The sequence below is a fragment of the Taudactylus pleione genome, unplaced genomic scaffold (genome assembly GCF_031769625.1).
Source record: "Taudactylus pleione unplaced genomic scaffold, aTauple2 ptg000282l, whole genome shotgun sequence".
Classification (NCBI taxonomy): domain Eukaryota; kingdom Metazoa; phylum Chordata; class Amphibia; order Anura; family Myobatrachidae; genus Taudactylus; species Taudactylus pleione.
In genome coordinates this window covers 5,920,953-5,946,030 of record NW_028284684.1, presented here as the reverse complement: position 1 = coordinate 5,946,030, position 25,078 = coordinate 5,920,953, and the positions used below count along the sequence as shown (strand labels likewise).

The window sequence follows — 25,078 nt, the reverse complement described above, 5'->3', positions numbered from 1 at the left end:
CAACAAATGTAGCTACAACAACATAACCATCCAAACAAAGTAAAAAAGAGTGCCTGGCACATAAATGGTTAATGTTAGATGAAACAAAACAGCCAGCATCTCCATAAATAGAAAAAGTAGAAATATTTATTATATTTGAATCATGTCCATAACTTGCAAAAGTTACATCATAAGTCATCATATTGAACTGTATCAATAAGCAGTACAGGAAGGCATTTTACAAACAATCAGGCACATGTATGAGGCACATAACTGACAATCAAAGAGAGTGTATACTCATCATGGAGAAAAAAACGCCTATCCATAAGCAGCCAGCCCAACAGCCGTTTCGGGGGTTAAGTAACTACCTTCATCAGGAGCATCATGTGCCTCATACATGTGCCTGATTATTTGCAAAATGCCTTCCTGTACTGCTAATTGATGCAGTTGAATATGATGACATACTTATGATGTACCTGTAATATAATACATTTTTGCAACTTTTTCTATTTATGGAGGTGCTGGCTCTTTTGTTACATATATAAACAGTCAGGTGCATAAATATTGGGACATTGACAGCATTTTCATATTTTGGCCTCTTTTCACCACCACAATGGCTTTGAAATGAAACAAACAAGATGTGCTTTAACTGCAGACTTTCAGATTTAATTTGAGGGTAATTACATCCAAATCAGGTGAACGGTGTAGGAATTACAACGGTTTCTATATGTGCCTCCCACTTTTAAGGGACCAAAAGTAATGGGACAAACTAAACAAACCAAAATCTAACTTTCACTTTTTAATACTTTGTTGCAAATCCTTTGCAGGCAATTACAGCCTGAAGTCTGGAACGCATAGACATCACCAGACGCTGGGTTTCATCCCTGGTGATGCTCTGCCAGGCCTCTACTGCAAATGTCTTCAATTCCTGCTTGTTCTTGGGCATTTTCCCGTCAGTTTTGTCTTCATCAAGTGAAATGCATGCTCAATCGGATTCAGGTCAGAGGAGTTTTTTAGCCTTAAAAAACTCTTTGGTTCCTTTTGCAGTATGCTTCGTCCAATGAGTTCTGAAGCATTTGACTGAATATGAGCATATAATATTTCCCGAAACACTTCAGAATTCATTCTACTGCTTTTGTCAACAGTCACATCATCAATAAATACAAGGGAACCAGTTCCATTGGCAGCCATACATGCCCACGTCATGACACTACCACCACCATGCTTCACTGATGAGGTGGTATGTTTTGGATCATGAGCAGTTCCTTTCCTTCTCCATACTCTTCTCTTCCCATCACTCTGGTACAAGTTGATCTTTGTCTCATCTGTCCATAGGATGTTGTTCCAGAACTGTAATGGCTTTTTAGATGTTGTTTGGCAAACTCTAATCTGGTCTTCCTGTTTTTGTGGCTCACCAATGATTTACATCTTGTGGTGAACCCTCTATAATCACTCTTGTGAAGTCTTCTCTTGATTGTTGACTTTGACACATATACACCTACCTCCTAGAGAGTTTTCTTGATTTGGCCAACTGTTGTGAAGGGGTTTTTCTTCACCAGGGAAATAATTCTTCTGTCATCCACCACAGTTGTTTTCCGTGGTCTTCCGGGTCTTTTGGTGTTGCTGAGCTCTCCGGTGCGTTCTTTCTTTTTAAGAATGTTCCAAACAGTTGATTTGGCCACACCTAATGTTTTTGCTATATCTCTGATGGGTTTGTTTTGATTTTTCAGCCTAATGATGGCTTGCTTCACTGATAGTGACAGCTCTTTGGATCTCATATTGAGAGTCGACAGCAACTGATTCCAAATGCAAATGTCACACCTAGAATCAACTCCAGACCTTTTACCTGCTTAATTGATAATGAAATAACGAGGAATAGCCCACACCTGTCCATGAAATAGCTTTTGAGTTGATAGTCCCATTACTTTTGGCCACTTAAAAAGTGGGAGGCACATGTAGAAACTGTTGTAATTCCTACACCGTTCACCTGCTTTGGATGTAATTACCCTCAAATTAAATCTGAAAGTCTGCAGTTAAAGCACATCATGTTTGTTTAAATTCAAAGCCATTGTGGTGGTGAATAGAGGCCAAAATATTAAAATTCTGTCAATGTCCCAATATTTATGCACCTGACTATATATATATATATATATATATATATATATATATATATATAGTCATATATATATATATATATATAATTAAATAACCTGACTGACTGATCATTGCCCAGCCCAAACCCCTAGAAACAATGAAGCAATGGATCGCAACTGCGATTGCAATAGCGATTATGCACGCAGTCTCAGCACAACATAAGGACGCCCACTTTATCTTACACACATTCGTAACCTTTAGCAAGACTACAAAACCATCGGTAACATCGAGTACCATCGTAGCCTCACACACATTTGCACAAGCTCTGACCTTACTCAGGAATTTCTAACTTCATTGATCGCTATGAGTACTCGGGCTGCGTATGGCATCGCAGTGGATAATTTATGCACACCCATGCGCCAGCATTCAAATGCACTGGCACACCTGCATTTCTCAGAACCCCCCCCCCCCCGTCACCACCCACAATCGGCACTTCCTGTCAATCACTCTGCAATCAATCTACGTAGTCCCGATCGCAGTGGCTGGTTCGATGCATACGCATGTGCAGTACACAACAATCGGCCGATTGAGTGCACATTAGCAGTTGCGATCCTTGCTGAATCAGGCCCTCTGTCCAGATATATAAACACATTGACAAAACTCCTAACAAGAAACTGGGATGAAAAAGCAGCTTTTGAGTGAAATATCCATGGCAAGAAATTAAAACCATCTGAAGGTGGAAATCCCTCTAATAAGACAAATGGTGAGAAACCCTATTCTATAAAGACCAGTAGTAATTGAGTTGCAATATTATAAAGAGCAAATTTGAAGAATTTTATGGTCTAGATTGAACAAAACTTTGGATGGCTGATTACAGGGGCAGTGGTTACCTAATCCCCCAACACTACTGTGCCATTCCCAAAGTTCTGCTAGGTGGGATTCTGAGGTCAGTCATTATGTACGTATGTCTGTCTCTTTGTACATATCTAAACAGTCTTACGACAGAATTACTGTGCACGTCATAATACCAAATAATGACATGAATGACAAAAAATAGACCATCTGGTGGGATGATAGCGGAAAAACCTCAATGGGTATTTTAATCAAATATATATTTATTAATGAACCTTCAGCTAACCCTTAATTAAAATGTAGTTTCAGTTGTCCTGAAAATTAAATATAAAAAGTAAAAAGGTTTGCAATTATACTTTCTCTATAAAAAAAACCAAACAAACAGAAAAGACAGCATATTCTTACAACTACTGTACAAGCAGAACCAAAAGGACAGCATGATCTAAAGCCTGCAAAGCGCTGCTGATTAATAAGACTACAGCAAGGCAAATAAGAAGCAATCAGCAAAGTGATCCCAGACTAAAGCCCATTAAAAAAAAATAAGAAAAACCAAAAAAACAAACAAAAAAACAAACAGAATTGATTTGGCAAGCAGATGGCAAAAGGAGTTTTTATTTAACACACCAGAGAGTTTTCGGTGTCTCTGTGAGTTGGCCTTAGAATTGCTTTGCTACAGTTTTTCTGACAAATGTCTGAATTCCGGCATGCATAGTCTTTGTTATGTAAATCTCTAACAAATGGCGTCAGTTCACGGTTTTCAATATGGCACTTGGAACTGCTTGTGTTATCTACAAAGCCTGTGCTGATATCACCAAAATCCTCCTCTACGCTGCTTTGCCTGGTGAGGGTTTTTCTGCGAGTCAACATCTGCTTTGGTTCTCTAGAGCATACAGGATTTTGTTGCAGCTCATGTGTGGCACTTCTAGAAACTGTGTTGCAGCCTTTCCTGAAAATAAAACGTGCTTCTTCCTCTTCACTTCCGCAATCCAAGCCGCTGTCTGGGCTTCTGGAGAGAGTTCCGATCTTGCTCCCTTCACATGTTAAATCATCTGAGAATGCCGGGACCCCATTTATCCTACACTTTGAGAAATGCCATGGACTCTGATGTCTCCCATCTTGACTACTAGCCCTCGGCATTCTATTATTCCTAGCTATGGGTTCTCTTGTTCTATAAGCCATGCTTACAGAACTCCCTCTGTGAGAGATCTCTGAGTGTTCTCCACTTTCTTCCTCTGCAACTTCAGGAATACTGAACAGTTTTTTACTGTGAGGATGCTGAGGGGGAAAATCCAGCTGATCCTGTAAAGCAGGGTCTGTGGCACTAGTCTTAGAACACTTCACAAGTTCATACACAATAAAAGAAAACAGAATGGACCAACAACAAAAAATTTAAAACACAGTACCAAAAAAGTGCAATAAAAAGAAAGAAAACGTGGAAAGAGAAGTAGAGAGAGAGAAAGAAAAAAAATAAAGACAGGGTTAGTTTTAGAGGCAATGGAAAACATAAGGCATGCAAGTTTACTCTGTGAAGGAAAGGTTCATGCTCTGAATGGGAATCTGTGAAAATAAAGACATGATTAGAAGCTTGGCTGGTGTCACATAAGATCATACAAATAATGATAGCTTGGCATATCAATGCTATAGTAAGAATAGGACCATGCAGGGACAGATGCTGCACACAGACAGCCATTGTGACGGTTAGATGCAGCACACATCACATGAGACTAGCTAATTACGCTCTAGTCATAAGGCTGCCCATATCCGTGTTACACGAGGATGCAAAACCATTTTCACAAAAATAAGATCCATCAAGCCACCCTCATGTACATGAAATTATTATTTGCCCTATATATGATTCTATAGGTGGTTGTACCTGCCTATTATGCACACTGAAAGTTAGTGTAAAAAATATTAAGCAACTAATACTCAGAAAGTTGTCACATGTGTAAATCCAAACAACATAGCTCATTGTGTCATGCTGTGTCTCTGGGGCACAGCAATCGAGCACTAGGGGAAATCTAATAGGCAGAGTTCATACATACCATTAATAAATAGGAGTACAATGTACAGTAAATAACAGATCCCCAGCGGAAGGTATAATAAAAATGTTCGGGTATGCACATTAATTAAGCCAGGTCCAAACCCAGGAGAAAGTGATAGCATTAGCCCTATAATAAATAGGTACATAATACTCAGTAATTTGCCATTTAGAAAATGACTTTAATCACGGAACCTTCTTGCAGATATATATAAAAATCCATATGCTCTTCAACTCACACAGAAAACCTATTTACTATTGACACCATATATCTATCGTGAACTATATGCCCATTAGCAGTGTACCGCTGGAGAAGTCTACAGATGTGTCCACATACATCTTACTTCTTTGTGCGATAAACAGTTAACATGTATCTGCATGGAAAATGCTACGTTACAGTGTCACAGCGGCTGACGCAGTAACATAGTATTTCGCTGCAGACAGCCATAGCTGCACACAGAATATAGACATGCCACATATCATTGTAATCAGCAGAAGCTGCTTGTGTGTCCTATTCGCATCACTGTGCAAATAAAATGCATTTGAAGGAAAAAAAGTCAAAAGAAAAGATGCTTAGCGCTATTAAGTCACATGGCACTCACACACTCATGTTTAACATGACTTGTAGCGCACAGAGGCAAAGTGTATGTGGACACATCTGTATGTAACTACTATAGTGCCCAGCAGTGAGGTGCGACCTGATAAATGGTCTGCAAAAGAGGCCTCCGCTCTGCTCTACCCTTCGGGAAGGATGGACCCCTCATCTAAACTGCGTTGCTGTGAAGCACAGAGATTGTGTGTCACATCCCAACTCTGTTGCATTAACACTTTGTATTTGTTTCCATCACGTAGTGTAACCAATGAAAATCTCATGCTATGAATGCAGTTTTCAAATAGTATTATGATAACTGGAAGTTGAAATACCAATTACCAGAAAAAAAGTGACAACATAAGTTTCTAGGAAGACGAAGTGTTTGCTATGCATCAAAGATGTAAATTCTATAACGATCGACAAGGCAAAAGAACACACATAATGGCACGCATGGACATTGATAATCTTAGCCTTCCATTGGTCCTTGTCACCCATCTCAGGTCTTACATTGCAAAGTTGACAACAAATAAAACAATACTGCATTGGCATTGCTCACTGACCAATGTAACCAGAAATGCCAGATTAAATGCCATTTATTGCTATTAATATTATCTTTTATTTATAGGGTGCCACAAAGTATCCGCAGCCCCAAACATTTATCGGCTATGAAATTTCCAGAAATACATAGGATTACTCTAAACACAACGATGCAGTCATAGGCATAGGGAAGGAGGTGGTGTGGAGAGACTCACTATGGTTTGTAGAAGCAAGCCATGATTGGTGTCATGGGGGGGGTGATTGGTGTCATGGGCGGTGAGTAGGAGGCAAAAAAGCCCTCAATGAGCCTGTACCCATAAGTTGACAGAAGAGATTGGAGTCACCAGTGAGGAAAGGGGAGACATAATTATATGGATACGGTCATCAATCAACTACATGAATCGGGCCCCTGACTTTCAGCAAATGACCAATTTGGCCATCTGCAGTATGTACATGTAGCAGATTAAGAAAAACAGCTTAACAATAACAAATATAATCAAATCCATATTCAACATTTTGGGGAGATCCAGAAAAAAATTGGTAGATACAAGAAAAAACATAATGATAAATATGTCTAAACACAACGGAGCTAAATAAAGAAAAATAGACCAGGCAATTAGTAATTTCTCCCAGTGGTTACTGTGTGCTTACACATGGTGCACTTTCCAGGAAAAAAAATCACAATTGTACAGTAAAATAAAATGCTAAAAAATGAAAACTGTGCATGAAAAAACACGCCAGTCCTGTACAAAAGTATGTGCAGATTTGTGGAATTTTTTACATTAGGAAAATATACATTAATGTACAGTAACACACCAGAATAAACCTGAGTATAGCACTATGCCAGTATGGAGTACTGTATCTGGGAACATTCTGTGGTCTATTATATAAGGGGGAAAAAGTCAAATACATTATGGATTAAGGATACAAGAAGTGTAAGGTCAGGAGATATAAAGCTGGGCACTGACTGTGATAATGATGGTATTTTCACAGAGACACTGCCTGATGCAGCCACTTGGTGGCGCACATGTTTACATTTTTTGCAGAATGACTGCAGTAAAAATGTTCTCAGCACAACTATGGCACATAGTAAGTAAAATGGAATACTGACTCCCAGCGGCTTTGTCAGATTATTTATTTTTTATCATTATTTATTACTATAACATTGAATTCAGTTGAAAGACTGCAGCTCTACAAATCCTACTTTGTGGAATGCAATTCTATATAAAATACCAGAAAATGAGGATGAACCGCGCTATTAGTGAAAATATACTTTTCAATAAAGATTAATGAATATTATACATAATAAAATATCTGCATAAATTCTAACACATTTGCTATTGATGTGATTAATTGCGACTTGGTTGAAATAATCAAAATTGTTTATTTATAAAACACATATATTATATATATTCGATGTACTGCCACTGACGAAGGTGTGGGTGATTCCACATCGAAACGCGTTTGGCGTTCCCCTCTACTGATTGCACTCCAATTTGGACTTATCTTCATCTTTTCCGGACCGGCATCTACAACCACTATCCAACAGACTTTCTCCTTTTGGAACCACGCCGACTGCCGCATTTGCTCTACACCCAGGACGTGATGATCCAATAGAGGCTGGTAATTATACTCAGAGCTGGAAATTATTCCGGATCCTACTTTCATTAATGACTATATATTCAATCATCTCATATTTATTTGGAGACCCTCATCTCATCTTGTATTGCTGAAGGATTTTATCTATAGGAATACCCAATTGGTGTTTTTAACACAACCTATACTTGAAGAGGATTTAGAATCCGTTTTTCTTTAATATGTTTTTTAATATATGTGTTTTATAAATAAACAATTTTGATTATTTCAACCAAGCCGCAATTAATCACATCAATAGCAAATGTGTTAGTATTTATGCAGATATTTTATTATGTATAATATTCATTAATCTTTATTGAAAAGTATATTTTCACTAATAGTGACACTTAGCGCGGTTCATCCTCATTTTCTTGTATTATCTATCTCTATAGGAGGCTGACTACCTCCTTCTGAACCAGCAGCATAGTGACAGCGCCGTACTGATTTACCATTTTTCTATATAAAATACCACAGCTCTGTTGGTGCTAGCAAACTGACATAGAAAATGTATTTATATATGTATAGCTAAATGTGCATTTAGTTGAATATTGTATAAGAACATGTTTTGTTTAAGATTGCTGAATAGTACTGTCACACAAATACAAGCAATACAATTTGCACATAATTAAAGGCCATTATTCCTTTTGGTTTTCACAAAGAGAATGGTAAATAGTCCAAATTGTAAAACAAAACAAGAGTTAAATATTTTCAATGGGAAAAACCAGGACAGTCCTGGGAGAAGCGGTTATTGTGTGTGTACAGTACTTTACAATATTCTGTTGTTTTGGTGTCGGTCATCAATCGCAAGTTACTCTGACACTCCCAATAAATACGAGTAGAGCAATGTTTGCACAATCTACAAACATGTCGCAAAATAAGGAATTATTTATAGGGTATTCAGCTAGAAGTAGGGTATACAGACAACACACTGCCCAGGCAAAACACATGGCCACACTCTGGTGGTAGGTCAGAGTGTGGCCATTTGTCCTGTCCATTATGTCTGCACATTGACTTCTGGTTGCAGAATATATGCACATTCAGGAAAACAATAATATTAAAATCTTTACTTTGAAAACATAATGTGCAGCCCATTTACCAAAATATTGCTGAGAGTTCTAAAATAAGGCGATAACGGAATTGAATTCACCAGTCAATTGTACTGCTCAACTCCAGTGGCCAAAAGAGTCCAAAGCAGCGGGTGTTCCTGGCCAAAGAGGAAATGTGATGTGGTGATCATGTGACACGCTCGTGTGCCATTTTCTCTCCCTGCCAATGGTGTCAAATGATGTGAGGGAAAAGTCGGTACATTTCCACTCTTACCTTAATAGTTGCCTCCAGCTAGTTACACCATGGAAGGATTTTGTGTAGTGGGGGCTTGCACTCATAGTAATGATATGAATCGTAACCAGGGGTGTGCAATCGGTGCCGCTGGATAGAGTGTAAGGCTCTGTGGGCGGGTACTGACGCTGCCCCATGGCCTGGAATGGTACACTGCAACCCATGTCCCTGCTGCAGCACCGCCAAAGCGTCCACTGGACGCTACAGACATGCAGCCGGTTAGCTTGTACAGCACCCCGGAGCATCCGAGGATGCTCCGGAAATGCCACTGTCCTTATTGGCGTTGACGGACCCGCCCCCTCTGCATGCTGGCACAAGGCACCGGGGATCCCTGTTACGGCTCTGGTCATAACCATAGAGTGTATTGCCCCATTTCCTTCCATTTCTCCCTGCTTCTTTGCCTCTGTTTTTGATGTAATAACTCAGTATCACATGTGGCACCATTTGGCAAGAAAACAGAGCATTGTGGGACTTAAGTAGATGTAGCCTGCTGTTTTCCAAGAACACAAAACTTTATTGGTTATCAAGACTGACCAACTCTGGGCTCTCAACTTCTCTACTAATACATCCTGCAAATCAATCCAGATGGCTCGTTCATCGCCAGCCCTCTTACCTTAAGGGTGTTGTGAGAAGTGACACTGACGCGCCTCCTGCCTCCATCTTCAAGTTGCATCTCTGAGTAAAGCTCCTCCTCATCTTCCTCCAAGATGTCCGATAAATCAGAGCCTCTACTGCTTTCAGTGTGATACTCGTCGTCGGGACAGTAGTGTGGCTAATTAGGCAAAGTAGAAAGAAGCACAAGCCAATTAACCACTCGTGTGGTTTGCAAAGTTTACAAAGGAAAATCATAAGTAAAAAGTTTGGTAATATTTAAAAATGGTATCTTCTACAAGCAAGGTGTGGTGGTGGTGAGTACCCATCGGTCAAAACTCTGATGGCTATATACAGCGTCTCTGTAAAGCTATGGAATGAGCTCCTGGTATACACCTATAGCAGCCTCCTTTCCCATATAGCAATGCTAGGACACAGATGTGCCTCATACACCTAGCCATGAAGATGCCTGATGTGAGTGAGCAACCGGGTCCCACGCGACTCCCCTTGCACCAAGCATCTTTTTCACCTGAAAATGCATCTTAGCTGCAATGTGATGTGACAGAGATGCACAACTAGACTGCAATATATAATTTGATACAGTATGTGACACTTGTATGTCTGTGTGCAACTGAATCTGTATACAAAGTACAATGGAACTTGGCATGTAATAAAGCTACGGTCGCTGTACAGTAGCACTCTGTGTACAGATTCAGACTTGGCGTTTGAAAAAGTCTTATGAAGCAGTTTTGTCGCATTCAGTTCAGATTAAGACGCAATCAATCGAAAAAGATGCCCGGCACAAGCCGATTCGCACAGGACCTGGCAGGCCGAGAGGGGCTGTTTGCCGTGACTGCAGCAATAGTGTATGAGGACACATTTGTAGTACATCAGCCTTCTGCAGAATCATGCAAATACAGCCACTTGGCATCTGGCTTACAGTCAGCTCCTATGCATAAAATAACTGATAGTTTTATCAGCAGCAAGTTGCTATGTTAGGAGGGAGGGGATTCTATAACTGCAAGCCGAGAGTGACTGACAGATAGGAAGACTCACTTTACAGATACGCACTGTGTTGATTGGTTGATTAATACAAAGGGGTAGGACCAGTGATGTAATTACAACTCATCTGAAAGCAGTATCAGCTTTTTGACCTACATCAAATTGTAATAGGACATGGACTTTAAGATGAGGGAGGAGCTTTAGCTGTCTGCAATTGAGTGAGGAGGTAAAACTCTACTTTTTAAAAAAAGACCTATAATGCAATGTCAGGTTAACATTCAACAATGAATTTTATATTTCAGTTTTGTGATTTCATGGTTATTTAACTACAGTACCATAATAAATGCCACTGTTCAATAAAGAGAGCTAAGCATTCAGAGAAATACAGCTATAGCTGCCTTTTGAAATGTAGGTCAAGATAATATATCTCCATTACCTTGAAGTAAATCAAATGTTACCTAGACTATGAAGCAGTTCCCAGGAAACCAGGTTACTGGAAGCCTTAAGTCTCCTTATGCCTTAAGTTCTGGGATAAAGCTTCACATAGGAAGTACAGCACATCAGTTACATTGTCATTTTCACATCGCTAGCTGCATATCTGATTGTCAATATTCTTCAACTTCAAATTTATCATGATGTGGTGACTAATCACTAGTTAAAATCCTGACAAATGTTACATATTACTAATTGAATTACACATTATTACCATAATAATTTTCCAGCAATTAAGTTGTATCCTTTTCCCAGTTGCTTTTCCTCAATAAACATTTTAACAGACAGATAAGATGGAGCAGATGTTTCACTCAGCACATCTCAATTAGCGGCCTATTTGTGGCCCTCGGAATGATTCTACAGCAAGATTCTGTGTAAGACAGCCAGCTGAAATTTCTGATTATCAAGTCAAATAAAGTATTTTCATATGAGAGTCTTCAGGTTGAGCACCAGCATCCCTCCCCAGAGGCTTTGGGGATAGCTAATTATTTCATTGTTAAAAATGAAGCTGTGTTGGAAATTGTGACATCCACTTGTCAAATACAGCACAACTATTTCCATTTGATGCCAAAAACGGAAAATAAGACAAAGGAATACTTCACGTTTCACCATTAACATTCCCAATAAAAGTTTGCATGGTGAACACTTATCAGACGCTAATTAGACAAAGGCATAAAAAAATGTGAGTCCAGTATGTAGGAACATCTGTGCAAAACGTCCAATTTGTCAATACACATACAGATGTGTCCATATACTTCTAGCCTCATTATGCCACGCAGTGCGATTTGCCTGTCGTGAGTGAGCCTCCGGGTCCCGTGCTACTCTGCTAGCATCAAACGTTTATTTCCCGCCAAAAATGCGTCTAAGTCGCAATGTGATGTGGCCAGGACGCACCAGCAGACTGTGCTGATTAATATGATATGACAACAAATAAAACAATTCTGATTTATATATTAATGTAGTTAAATATAACAATATGCAAATGTATCATTGTTTTGGGATCCCAAAGAGACAGTTCCCAATATAATGTATTGCATGGGTTGCTCACCTGTAGGCTTTAGGCAGCACAATGTTTCTGTACTTGTTTCATAGGAACCTCAGTTAATTTCTCTGTTCCGCTATTTAATGTTCAGTCTGTGGTTTCTCGGTTACTATAATGTCACACTTCATTTCATAACCTGGCCCCTTTAACATGCTCCGCTCACTTACCCAATAACAGGTCTCTGCCCCCAACAAGACCGTCAGCCTCATTTCCTGAAATAATCTGTGCTTCTGTAAACATGGAGTCTATACTGTATAATTATCCTCTCAGACTAGAGAGAGAACAAATATAGTCAGTTTTCTCCCTGATCATTTTCCTGAAACTGTTTTGTTTTCACAAAATGTTTGTGTCACAATTACATCCTTAATGGAAAATGTATTTCTTCACAAAAAAAAGAGGAAAAGTCCTCTGTATTGCCACAATAACCAAAAACATAAGAGCCAAGTGACTTTACATTTCTTTTCTTTTATAGAAAACAGTCTTAATTATAGTTCATTTTATCACTCACTTATATAGGAGAGAGCGGAATCCCTGCTTTCATTAGGTGTCGGAGTGTTGTGTCTGCTGTGTGTGTATTGGTTTTATGCTGCCACAGGAAAAATATTCTTAATCTTCCCAGAATTGGGACTCTAAGCAGACCGAGCATATACAGAGCCACACTATTTCTGAATATGCCCAAAGACAGTGTTTTGTCTCTTACTTAGCCTAATGCTCTATGTCAGTGCTACGCCAACACACTGTGCTGAGCATGCAGTGGCTGTGCCTATTGTATTAAGAAGCTGGACTGTAAGCCTGAGCAACTCAATATAACATACCTTTGAGAAAGGAGATTAGCCCACTAATGCTGACAAGCACACCGGCCCTTCTGGAAAATGTCAGAGTTGTCACATTTCTAGTCCTTTGCGGATGACAGCACAATATAAATATAAATATAACTTTTTATGGAAAATTTCTTATCTTTTCTTTTTTTAAACAGCAAAGATTTCTTCTTTAGGCAAATTAGTGATATTTAATGTTGTATTGTACCTGCTACTCAAGTTACTTGTGGAGATCTATGTATACTGTAAAGCAAATCAACATTCAAAACTTCAATAATCACCTGCTTTCCAAGCTCTGAACCTTTTAGAAACTCGTCAACAGAAGCTCCTTTTCTTTTAATGTGCGGAGAGTCGTAGCCATCCTCTTCTTCATCCGAGTTAGCATCGTGCACTGCATTACTCCGCTCACTGAACAGGTTCCTCTTCTCGTTCTGAATTGGATAACAAAGCAGTAGTCAGATGGAGAGGAACCCATACGTACAGTATGTTGCTTTCAGTGACTCATCTATGTTATCAATTATCACCAACACTTTCAAAATGGGTAATTACAGTCTCATTTACTATTGTGTAATTTGTAAAAATAGTATTTTTTTAGAATTCAGTAACTGTGATCATCAGTGCATTTTTATGGCTATACTGTATAATATAGCTTATACTAATAAATACAAGATCTTGGTAATGAACTTTGTGTGTATTTTATTGAGTAAGTGTGAAAAAGAAACATCTTACGACCATGAATACGTTACCCTGTTGCTCTCTGCAACCCTCTGTGCTGCTTCTCTTGCCATTGCTTTGGCCATTGTGTTAGAAATGGGTGCACCTTGTGGTTGTGGAAGTATCCGCTGTGGAGACGGAGACCTCCTACCATGACCAGGGCTGTGAAAATTTGATGTTGGAGGTTCCAAGTTGTGTCCATGAATGGTAGATACTGTATGAGGGTGATCCCAGTGCTCTTCTGCTTTTCTGTGCGGGCATACATGTTCATCTTTGGTATCTGGTATGCCAGTGCTTGCTAATGGCTTGCATTTGGACATAGTCCTTGGATGTTGTTGTGTTGGAGGCACCAGTAAATTAGGCGGAATGAGAGCAATAATGGAGTCTTCCGATTCCCCTTGTGCTGACAAGGTTCTTACTGTAACTTCCTTGGCATCCAAATTGAGTATTTTCAGGAGATCCACCACAATGTTCTCTGCTGCAGGAAACACCACTTCGGCCACCTGCACTTACGGAACAAAAACCCACAAGAGAGCTGAGAAGTAAAACACTGACAGACTGCCTACAATATACTGTTTCAAGTATATATGCAACAAATAAATCTGCAACCACACCATTCGCAGAAAAATAATATCTAAATAAATGTAATAAGCGAGTACACAAGGCTGATAAGACCCTGAAGTGGTAGATATATCACCTGTTTGGAAGAAAGTGGATCAGGACGCTCAGAGGACAGCCTGAGAGGCTATGGTATGATGAAGGAGGTGGTGGATGAAATTGAAAGCACTAAGGGCCTGATTCAGAGCCACTCGCTAGATGCGATCGCTCGCACGATGTGTATGCAAATTGCGTAGACAGTTCTATCACACAGCAATGCATTAGCACGCCCAGTATTTCTTAGAGAGTGATCACATAGTGTATGCAGACACCCACCAGCCGGTTTTAAGACACCCACTTGTGCACGCCATGTTCAGGAAGTGCATGCAACCATCGGTACATCGGATGCTATCGCAGCCATTGAGGTTGACCATACCCTGCCGCAAGCACTGCGAGCACTTCAGTGTAAAAACAAACCAGGTGACGTGTACTATGATGCTGTCTTATAATTATACACACCTCTAAAACGCCATTGAGATGCTCAGGCACGCCTGGTTTGGCACCTCCACTCACCTGTTTTTAATGGCCAGCCCCTGTTACTACCTTCAAACGGCTTCCCCCGTCACTCACTCTGCTGGGCTGTCTATGTGCAGCGAGCGAATGCATTGTGAACTTTCGCTGAGGTATGCACATGAGCACTGAGATGCATACGCATGCACACCATGCATACACACTGCATACCATCGACAGCAGCGAGAGTATGCATCTTAGCGAGCGGGTCTGAATCAGGCCCTAAGAGTGGAAGATTTACAGTATGATGTGTAAGTAGTGTGTTGCATGGGCAGCATATGCGTTATATTTTGAAGGTGGGAATTTGCTATTATGTTTTTGTCTCAGAACCATTGTGGATGATCGATCACATATATATTCAGGCAGCAGTCAGACCATATGGGAAGCAGTGACATTGATACAAGGTGAGCTGGTAGATTGCTAGGTATACAGGGTATGATTATATGGTGTAGTTTCACTTTGTGGAAAACTTGCAGAGACTGAATATGCATCCAACATGCTAATAAACCAACTTGGGTGTGCTACCTACATGGGATTTGATAAATAAGATGAGGGAAGAAGTTGTTAAAAGTTATAGGTGCTGTTTCACAACAATATAGTGATGTGGTCTGGAATGTTGGCAAGGAGGTATGCCAGATCTCATAACACTGTGGATCAAGCCAGAATAAAAAGAATCAGGCTTGCAATTTGTGACTGGTAGTGGGAGAATGGTGACGAGCACATTAATACCCATTATACACCGGAGCTAAAACCCGGGTTATTGCAGAGTTAACCCGGGCAGCTCCCTGGTGTAAAAGGGGAGAGGGTTGGAGCGCCAGGTTGAGTGACCCGGCAATCCAACCCAGGTAAATAGCAGGGTTTAACACGGGCATAGCCTGTGAAACCCTGCTGTGAGAACAGCGCACTCCGGGTCACGATGACCTGGAGTGCGCTGCTAGCCGGCCGATTGGTCCGGCTTCAGTGGCGCTTGGAGATGGCGTCATCTCCAAGTGTCCACTTTCACGCCGGGAAAGCCGGGTCTATGCAGACCCGACTCCGGTGTGAGCGGCGCCGACTCGGGAATATCCAGAGTCGGCGCTGGCTGGGTCAGACCAGGAATTTTGGTGGAAAAGGGGTATTAGTTGAAAGATGTGGACACGTGTCTTCTTATCAGTGACAAGGTGCATCTGGTGGAGATTGGGCTAGACAGATGGGGACTGAGACAGAGATGAATGCAACCAGGGGTGGATTTAGGGGTCAGGCCACCCCTAGTCACAATAAAGACCAGACCCCATTGCCCACTTTTATTATTTGCATTGTTTGGATACAAAGCCCTCATGTTGCTATTGTCAGTATAATATAATAAAAATAATAATACAAGCCATAAGCTATTAATTTTATTATATTTTTAATTATACAGACATTTTCTAAGAAGGACAGTTTACAGGGAGAGTCTGCATCAACACTCCACTCAAAATGGCATATGGAACTGTAGAGTGCAAATATTTTGTAATCACTGGTAAATTTAGGACTGACAACAATAAAACAAGCATCCAAGTGCCGGCCCCAAGCAGGAGGCACCCATAGGCATGTGCCTCATGTACCTAAAGGGAAATTCAACACTGAATGCAACTCGGACGCAGATGGCTCTGTTTTGGTGCATGAAACAAATGCCTATTCCCCATATGCAGAGTGGTATGTATCTATAGCCTGAGCAGACCGTTCCCTGTCCATATGCTTCACTGATACTATTATCATCATCAGTGTACACTTGCACCGAACCTATACTAGGTGCAAAAGATGCATCTGAAATGATACTTATTTACACTCCCAGCCAGCTCTGCATAGCATGCCATTCCACTGACATGCCCTCTCTAAGCATGAGCCTGTCTGAGAACAATGTTACAGCAGTTATGCCCCGTTACTTGCCAGTGGATATGTGACTGACGTGCGTATGACTCTGAATCACCCGTACTTACATATGCCCAGTTCCATGGCATGCGCAGAGTGAAAACGCATAAGACGTACTCATTTAACAAGTATCCGGTCAAATCTGTATTGGCCCCGTAGTGTTTGGGGAGCCAGGATAAAGTGGAGAAAAGCAGAGGCTACATAGTCACACACCTGTGGCATTAAGTGGTTAGATAATATGAGATATGGTAAGAACTTACCCTTGTTATCTCTATTTCTACGAAGTCCATAGGGTTCCACAGGATACCTTGGGGTATAGGTGTGACGTCAGTCGCAGGGCACCAAAGAGTTAAGCTTTCAGCCTCCCAGGATGCACTAGGTCCCCCTCCTATACCCCGCCCCCGGGCCAAGGCACCTCAGTTAGTTACCAAGCCATAGGCCGGAGGAGGATAAGGAAGAGAGAGAACAAAGATCTGGACACATACAAGAATCACATTCTCACCAGAGGGAGACGGAAAACCGGTGACCAGAGCAAAGCCCATCTGCAGCACAGGTGCGACAGGGCGGGAGTCCTGTGGAACCCTATGGACTTCGTAGAAATAGAGATAACAAGGGTAAGTTCTTACCATATCTCATATTTTCTACTTCAGGGTCCATAGGGTATCCACAGGATACCTTGGGGATGTCCCAAAGCAGTATCCTTTAAGGGTGGGGACGCTCCTGTGCAGAAAGGAGAATCCGCCGCCCGAAGGAAGCATCCTGAGAGGCGAAGGTGTCAAACCTGTAATACCTCACGAAGGTATGGACAGAAGACCACGTAGCAGCCTTGCAGATCTGAACTGCCGAGGCACCACGTCGAGCTGCCCACGAAGGACCCACAGACCTAGTGGAATGAGCCTTCAGAGAAGGAGGGACCGGTAGGCCTTCATGAAGATAAGCTTCAGAAATAGCCATACGGATCCAGGCTGCCAAAGTTTGCTTTGAAGCAGGCCAACCCTTTTTACGGAAGCCAAAGAGGACAAACAAAGCGTCCGACTTCCTAAACGAAGAAGTGCGGTCAACATAAGTCCTTAAGGCCCGCACAACATCCAAAGAGGCCTCACCCACGGAAAGACCCGGTGAGTTAAAGGCCGGAACAACTATTTCCTCGTTAATATGAAACTGGGAAAAAAACCTTGGGAAGAAACTCGGGCCGAGTGCGGAGCACTGCCCTGTTCCCATAAAAAACCAAGAAAGGGGGTCTACAAGAAAGAGCCCCTAACTCAGAAACACGTCTGGCCGAAGCAATGGCCAGAAGGAAAACAGTCTTAGCTGTTAGCCATTTAAGATCCACTGAGCCCAGTGGTTCAAACGGCGGTCCTTGGAGAGCCCTCAGGACCACAGCCAAATCCCAAGGCGCCACAGGTGGAACAAAGGGCGGCTGAATGCGGAGAACACCCTGCATAAAGGTGCGCACATCCGGGATTGTAGCAATCCTACGGTGAAACCAGACAGATAGGGCCGAAACCTGTACCTTCAAAGAAGCAAGGCGAAGCCCATGATCTAGTCCCGCTTGCAGGAAGGCGAGAATCCGAGACCGACGAAACTCCCGCGGTGCATAACCTCTCGGTCGACACCACTGGAAGAACGTATGCCACACGCGATGGTATATCCTCGCGGAAGACGGTTTCCGAGCTCGTAACATGGTACGCACCACAGAGCTGGAAAACCCCCGGGACCTCAGCATGGCCGTCTCAACAGCCACGCCGTCAAAGACAGCCGAGTCAGGTCCGGGTGAAGGCAAGGACCCTGAGACAGAAGGTCCGGTCGTAGCGGCAACCGCAGAGGAATGTCCACGGACAGACCCTGAAGGTCTGAGAACCAGTGCCGTCTGGGCCACGCGGGAGCTATCAACAGGAGCGTCCCTCCTTCCTGTTTGAATTTCCGGATTACCCGTGGAAGAAGGGAGACCGGAGGGAACAGGTATGCGAACCGGAACGTCCACCGGACGGACAGAGCATCCACCAGAGACGCCCCTTCGTCTCTTGTGCGAGACCCGTACACCGGCAACTTGTTGTTGTGCCGGGACGCCATGAGGTCGATTTCTGGAAGACCCCACCTGTCCACCAGTAGTTGAAAAACGTCCGGGTGCAGGGACCATTCCCCCGGATGAACGTCCTGGCGACTTAGAAAGTCCGCCTCCCAATTGAGCACTCCCGGGATGAAGACCGCTGATATGGCCGGAAGATTGCGCTCCGCCCAAACCAGGATCCGAGAGACCTCTACGAGAGCCGCCCGACTGCGAGTTCCTCCTTGCCTGTTTATGTAGGCCACGGTGGTAGCGTTGTCCGACTGGACCTGCACCGGGCGACCCTGGAGAAACCGCTGTGCCTGCTGGAGAGCATTGAAGACCGCACGGAGTTCCAAGATATTTATTGGAAGCTCCGCTTCTGTCGGCGTCCACCTGCCCTGGAACAAGTGTGGACCCAAAACTGCTCCCCAGCCCCGAAGACTGGCGTCCGTTGTCAACAGGACCCAATTTGGAACCCAGAACGGACGTCCCTTGTTGAGGTGGGTCGTCTGTAACCACCACGTAAGGGACAGGCGAACCTCCTGGGTGAGCACAATCGTCTGGGACTTCAGAGACTGAGTCAGCCCGTTCCACTTGGACAGGATCAGGTGCTGCAGAGGTCTGGAGTGAAACTGGGCGTATTCCACCATGTCGAACACCGACACCATGGAGCCCAGTAACCTCATCGCCGAGTGTAAGGACACCCGGCGGCTGTGCAGACAACTGCGCACCCTTGACTGTAAAGCAGAGATCTTGTCCTCCGTCACGAAGATCCTTTGCTGTCCCGAGTCCAATAAGGCTCCAAGATGCAGAATCCTCCGAGACGGGATTAGAGTGGACTTCTGCCAGTTGATTAGCCAGCCGTGCCGTTGCAGCAGTGCAATGGTCAGGTCCAAGTGGCGTAACAGGAGCTCTGGAGATCCTGCCACCAATAACAGGTCGTCCAAATACGGCAACATGCGGACTCCCTGCAGCCGCAGAGAAGCCGCCATGACCGCCATCACCTTGGTGAAAACACGTGGTGCTGTTGCCAGGCCAAAAGGTAACGCCCGAAACTGGAAGTGGTCGCTGCTGATTGCAAACCTGAGGAACTGTTGATGGCGCCAAAGAATAGGGACATGCAGGTAAGCGTCCTGTATGTCCAATGACACCAAGTAGTCCCCAGGTTCCAGCGCCAGAATGATGGACCGTAGGGTCTCCATCCGAAACTTCGGGACCCGCAAAGACTTGTTGAGTGCTTTGAGGTTGAGAATCGGACGATATGACCCATTGGGTTTCTGTACCAAAAATAGATTTGAATAGAAACCCTGGCCCCTCTGGGAGAATGGAACCGCCACTATAACTCCAGCCTGGAGCATAGTGTGCAATACCTTCCGCAGCTCCGTAGCCTTGTTCCGGTCTGATGGGAGACCCGTGGTGAAGAAGCGAGCCGGGGGTCTGTGCCGGAAGGAGAGGGCGTATCCGTGGGAAACCACCTCCAGAACCCAAGTGTCTGTCGTAGTGGTCGACCAACACTGGGCGAACTGTAGCAGGCGGCCTCCCACCCTGGGATCCCCCAAAGGGAGGCCCGGACCGTCAGGCCGCAGGCTTGTCATCTGGCTTGGGGGCCGGACGTCTGGTACTCCATGCCTGCTTCCGGGGCTTGACCGATTTCTTAGGGCCAGCCTGTCGAGGAAACGACTGTGGTTTGGGCCTGCCCTGGGCCCTAGATGACCGAAAGGACGATGGTCCCGAACCAGAAGGAGCAGCGGCCGACGGGAGACAGGCAGATTTGGCTTCCGCCAGCGTGGCCACAATCTTATCCAGATCCGGACCAAAGAGAACTTCTCCGGTAAACGGCAACGCTTCCAGACCTTTCTTGGAATCTGCGTCCGCCTTCCAGGATCGCAGCCACAAGGTGCGACGAGCAGCTACCGCTGCTGAAGAAATTCTAGACACCAGAGTACTAATGTCTAGAGCCGCCTCGTTGATGTAGGTGGCCGAATCACGGAGATTGCCAATCAACTCCGCCTGATCGGCCGGACAGTCGGATTCAAAAGAAGCCTCTAATGAATCCGCCCAGCGCTCCATCGCTCTGGCAACCCAGCAAATGGCCATAGCCGGCCGTGCTGCCCCCCCTGCAAGGGAATAAGCGGACTTCAGGCAGATTTCTACCTTGCGGTCCGTAGCATCCTTAAGGGAGGACATGGATGGCATCGGCAATGTGGCACTACGGACAAGACGGGTCACGTGAGAATCCACCTGTGGAGGGGATTCCCACTTCGCAAAATAATTATCCGCGAACGGATAAGCCACCGCCAGGCGTCTCTGCGGCTGGTATCTTTTGCCAGGTTGTTTCCACGCCTCCTCTAAATGGTCCACCAACTGACCCGAAAGAGGAAAGACTGTGGCATCGCCCTTCACATCTTTGAAAAAGGCATACTTAGATTTAGCCGCTGGGGAACTTCGTCCTCAATCACCAAGGCTGTGCGGACCGCCCGAATAAGTCCAGGAATATATACTTTGGACTTAGCATCAGCGTCCTTAGTATGGAGAGGTTCCTGATCGTAAGGATCTAGAATCTCCCCATCATCAGACGTCCCTTCGTCATCCTCATAAGGAGCGGACAGAGACGCCACCGGCCTTTTATGAGACCGCATCACAGACTCCCCTTGCAACACATCCGACAAGTGCTGTACAGAACTCGTCAGGGAGTTAACCCACGCTGGCTCCTGAGAACCCGGGAGCGGGGAAATAGGGAGACTGTGGGGTACCACCAATTGTCGTGGGAACCCCTGCATGGGTGACGACACCACAGACTGCTGGGACAAACCCATCGGAGTAAACGCGGGCTGCGGAGCTAACTGGCCCACTAAAGCTGTTAACGCCTGAGCGAAACAAGCCCAGGGCGGCTCCTGTACCGGTGCTGTAACCGTAATAGGCCGCGCCATGGACAAACACTGCCGGCAAAGGCCCTCCGCGCTACCCTCCCCCTCCGCTAACGGTACTTTGCACGTGGTACACTGTAGCCGGAGGGGAAAATCACTTTCAGACATGATGGCACCACGTATGTGACCTCTCTCACCAATTAAGTATTAAATAGGCGAGAGACCACCCTGCAGCACCGCACCGCAAGGGCTTTAGCAGAAAGAACAGGGACAGTAATAAAGCTGACAGTTTAGAGAAGAAAAGATTACAGGCAGCAGCGCTAGCACAGTCACATACAATGCAGAAAAATAACAATTCCTGCACTAACAGCGCTGATCACTCAACTACACAGACACAGGGCCTGGTAGGACACAGCGCTGCATACACAGACCTGACCACAGCGGAGGAGAGGTATGCGGGGGGACCCAGACCACGATGCTTCCGTCCAGCGCTTCCAGCAGCGTTCACCATGCGTTCTGGAGAAGATGGGCGCCGAGGAGCAGAGAGGAGGCTGGCCTGGTGGAGGAGCGCTGCCACAGGACCAGTCGGCAGCATGCAGAGAGGGCTGTGTGCAGCGGGGGAGGCGCCGGCTGTGAGACAGGGAAGGCGCGCTCCCCTGGCATGCATTTAACCCCTGGGACGCCGCAGCGCTACCGCTCTGCTGCGGTCCGCTGTCCCAGGGGGTAGTGGAAGCGCAGGTTGGTCGCCTGGCTCCACGCTGCAGCCAGTCCCCAGGGAGCCCCCTGCCTGGGGACTTAGGACCATGTGATCAGCGGGGACCCACCGCGGGACCCCGCTGCTTACCTCTGTCCCCCTTGAATCCGGCCATGGTCCGGAGCATCTGGGGTCACCGCTAGCTGTGACCCCAGACGCCCACCAGCATCCCCGGATCAGTACCGGCGTTCTGGTACCGGCGGGGTGTAGGGAAGACAGCATGGACGTCAGGACTGACTGTCCATGCTGTTCATCCAGTTGTGCAGCCACAGCTGCATGAAGAATAAGCTTCAGGGGCTCTTCTAGCCCCCACTCCAACAGGTGCACCCGACTCCGGCCGGGCACCAAACTAAACTGAGGTGCCTTGGCCCGGGGGCGGGGTATAGGAGGGGGACCTAGTGCATCCTGGGAGGCTGAAAGCTTAACTCTTTGGTGCCCTGCGACTGACGTCACACCTATACCCCAAGGTATCCTGTGGATACCCTATGGACCCTGAAGTAGAAAAAAAATTAAGTAGGATTTAGGAACTGATTTATCAGTGGGTGAAAATTTCTTTTTTTTTCCTACTTGGCCATATATAAAGGTTACTGGGGAAGGGTCCCCCAAGCCTGATGGAGCTGGTACTTGTAATGTCACAGCATCGTTCTGTTATCACCATCTCAGGATGACAATTCCAAATTATTAATAAAAGCTTTAATCCTTGAATAATGCATTTGTTTCTAACAACAGGTTTTAAATACTATTAAACTTAAATACTTTTTATTTTTTCCACATTTCATATCTGGACCTTCAGTTCCACAGTGCATATGCAGGCCGGCTCACGTATGCATGTGTCTGCAGAGCTCGCCCTCACCATCAGTAAGCTACCCCCATACTCTAAGGTAAATTACAGCAATAAGTTGTTCTATTGTGGCCAAAAAAAAACTTACATATTGTCAGGTTAAGGGGGCTAAAAGTGAGTTTTGCAAATTAGAGGTATTTATACACAGAGCTTTATTTATGGCTATAATCATTTGATACTATCAGTATTATCCATTTATGTAATCATTAAATTCTGTGGCCAATTTGCATTAACGCAACTGTTGCCATCAGTTCTTGATGAGTTACAGGTTTATCATTGCATGAGCGGAAGATAATGGAATTGATGCTGCAAAGTCATGTTCAGATGAGTCATGTCTTTATTTAGATATTTAACAATAGAATTTAACTATAGAAGTCTGTCTCTTTAGTATTTCAGGAAAATACAAGACGTAGGTTCACAGGTGTGAATTGCATTTGCTATATATAAAAGAGCTTATAATGTCTGCTTCTCTATCATTTCCTCAATTGTATGGCAAAAAGGCAATGACAAATTAGCTTTCATTAGAGGAAAAAATGATAACTGTTTTGTAACCCTTTCTTGCCCTAATGAGTGCCATATTTCAGAAGAAATCACAGGAAATTTGGCACATCTGCAGCAGATAGAAAATTATTTGGTACTGTGCCATCATCTGCACATACTACCAGGGGTAGGGTGCACAAAGGCCCCCTCATTTCTTAAAAAGCCCATGTGGACGTGTACGGAATTATCACTAATACTGCTTTTCTATCTGAAGCTGGCCACACACTAGACCAACTTACAACCAACCAGCCAACTAGTTGATTGGTTGGAATGAAAATCTGGTAACGTATGGGAGTAAATGATGATCAGCAATTTGCTCCTAAATGCCAGAAAACAGATGAAAAGGGTCGTTCAGACAAGTTTGTTAAATGTTTGATCTAAACAATTTGTTCAAACAATAGTTTTTGTCTATTTTCCGGCGTTTGAGAGCAAATTTCTGATTGCCATTTACTTTCATACCTTACCAGATTTGCATTCCAACCAATCAACTAGTTGGCTGGTTGGACAGATAATCTTTAGATATGTGGCCAGTTTAAGTCCTGGGTCTGACCCGAGATTTGGAACACAGTTCCAAAACGGGTAATACAGACCCCTTTTCTACTGCGGCGCAGATCCAGATTCCGTATCAGCGCCGTTTACACTGCACACAGGTGCAGTGGAACACTTCTCCCGGCGCTTGGAGATGACATCATCTCCAAGTGCAGAGAAACCCGGAAGTCCCCATGCTGTAAATGGGACCTGGGTCGGTCGACCCGGGGTTCCCGTTTACACTGCAGGGGTGCACGGGTCATTCACGTGTTAATCCCTGCAAGCTACCTGGGTTGGATTGCTGGGTCCCTCGACCCGGGAATCCAACCATTGCCCCTTTTACACCACGCAGCAACCCGGGTTAACCCTGCAATAACCTGGGTTTTCGCTTCGGTGTAAAAGGAGTATATATGTCATAACAGTTTGCTGCAAAAGAGGATTGTTGCTGAGCCACCTGACTACAGCTCCGTGACCTCAGCCAAATTCTACCAAAGGTTATATAATATTTGAGAATTATATGAGCCATTGCTTGCTCATAGCAGAAGTATGAATGTACATACAATTTACCTTTTCAATACTGAAATTTGTATATAGTCAAATATTGCCATGATCACAGGGTATCAGTTTTGAAGTAGAGTAACGTCAAATGTAATAATTGTTTCTTAGATACAACTCAGCTCTACTCCAAAAGAAGAAGACATTAGAGATGGCTCAGGA

General features: G+C 44.2%; 1 protein-coding gene across 6 annotated transcripts in view; it reads right to left on the bottom strand.

Moving 5' to 3' along the window:
• RIMBP2 (RIMS binding protein 2) overlaps positions 1-25,078 on the bottom strand; it is a 575,178-nt gene that overhangs the window by 61,500 nt on the left and 488,600 nt on the right. For 5 of the 6 annotated variants that reach the window (XM_088482099.1, XM_088482100.1, XM_088482101.1 and 2 more), the window contains 4 exons: positions 13,757-14,227; positions 13,292-13,441; positions 9,679-9,837; positions 3,550-4,260 (listed from right to left, as the gene is read on the bottom strand). In XM_088482099.1, the coding sequence (XP_088338225.1) occupies positions 3,550-4,260; positions 9,679-9,837; positions 13,292-13,441; positions 13,757-14,227 (1,491 nt within the window). The remainder of the gene's footprint in view (positions 1-3,549; positions 4,261-9,678; positions 9,838-13,291; positions 13,442-13,756; positions 14,228-25,078) is intronic. The other variant, XM_088482103.1, reaches the window with a different exon arrangement.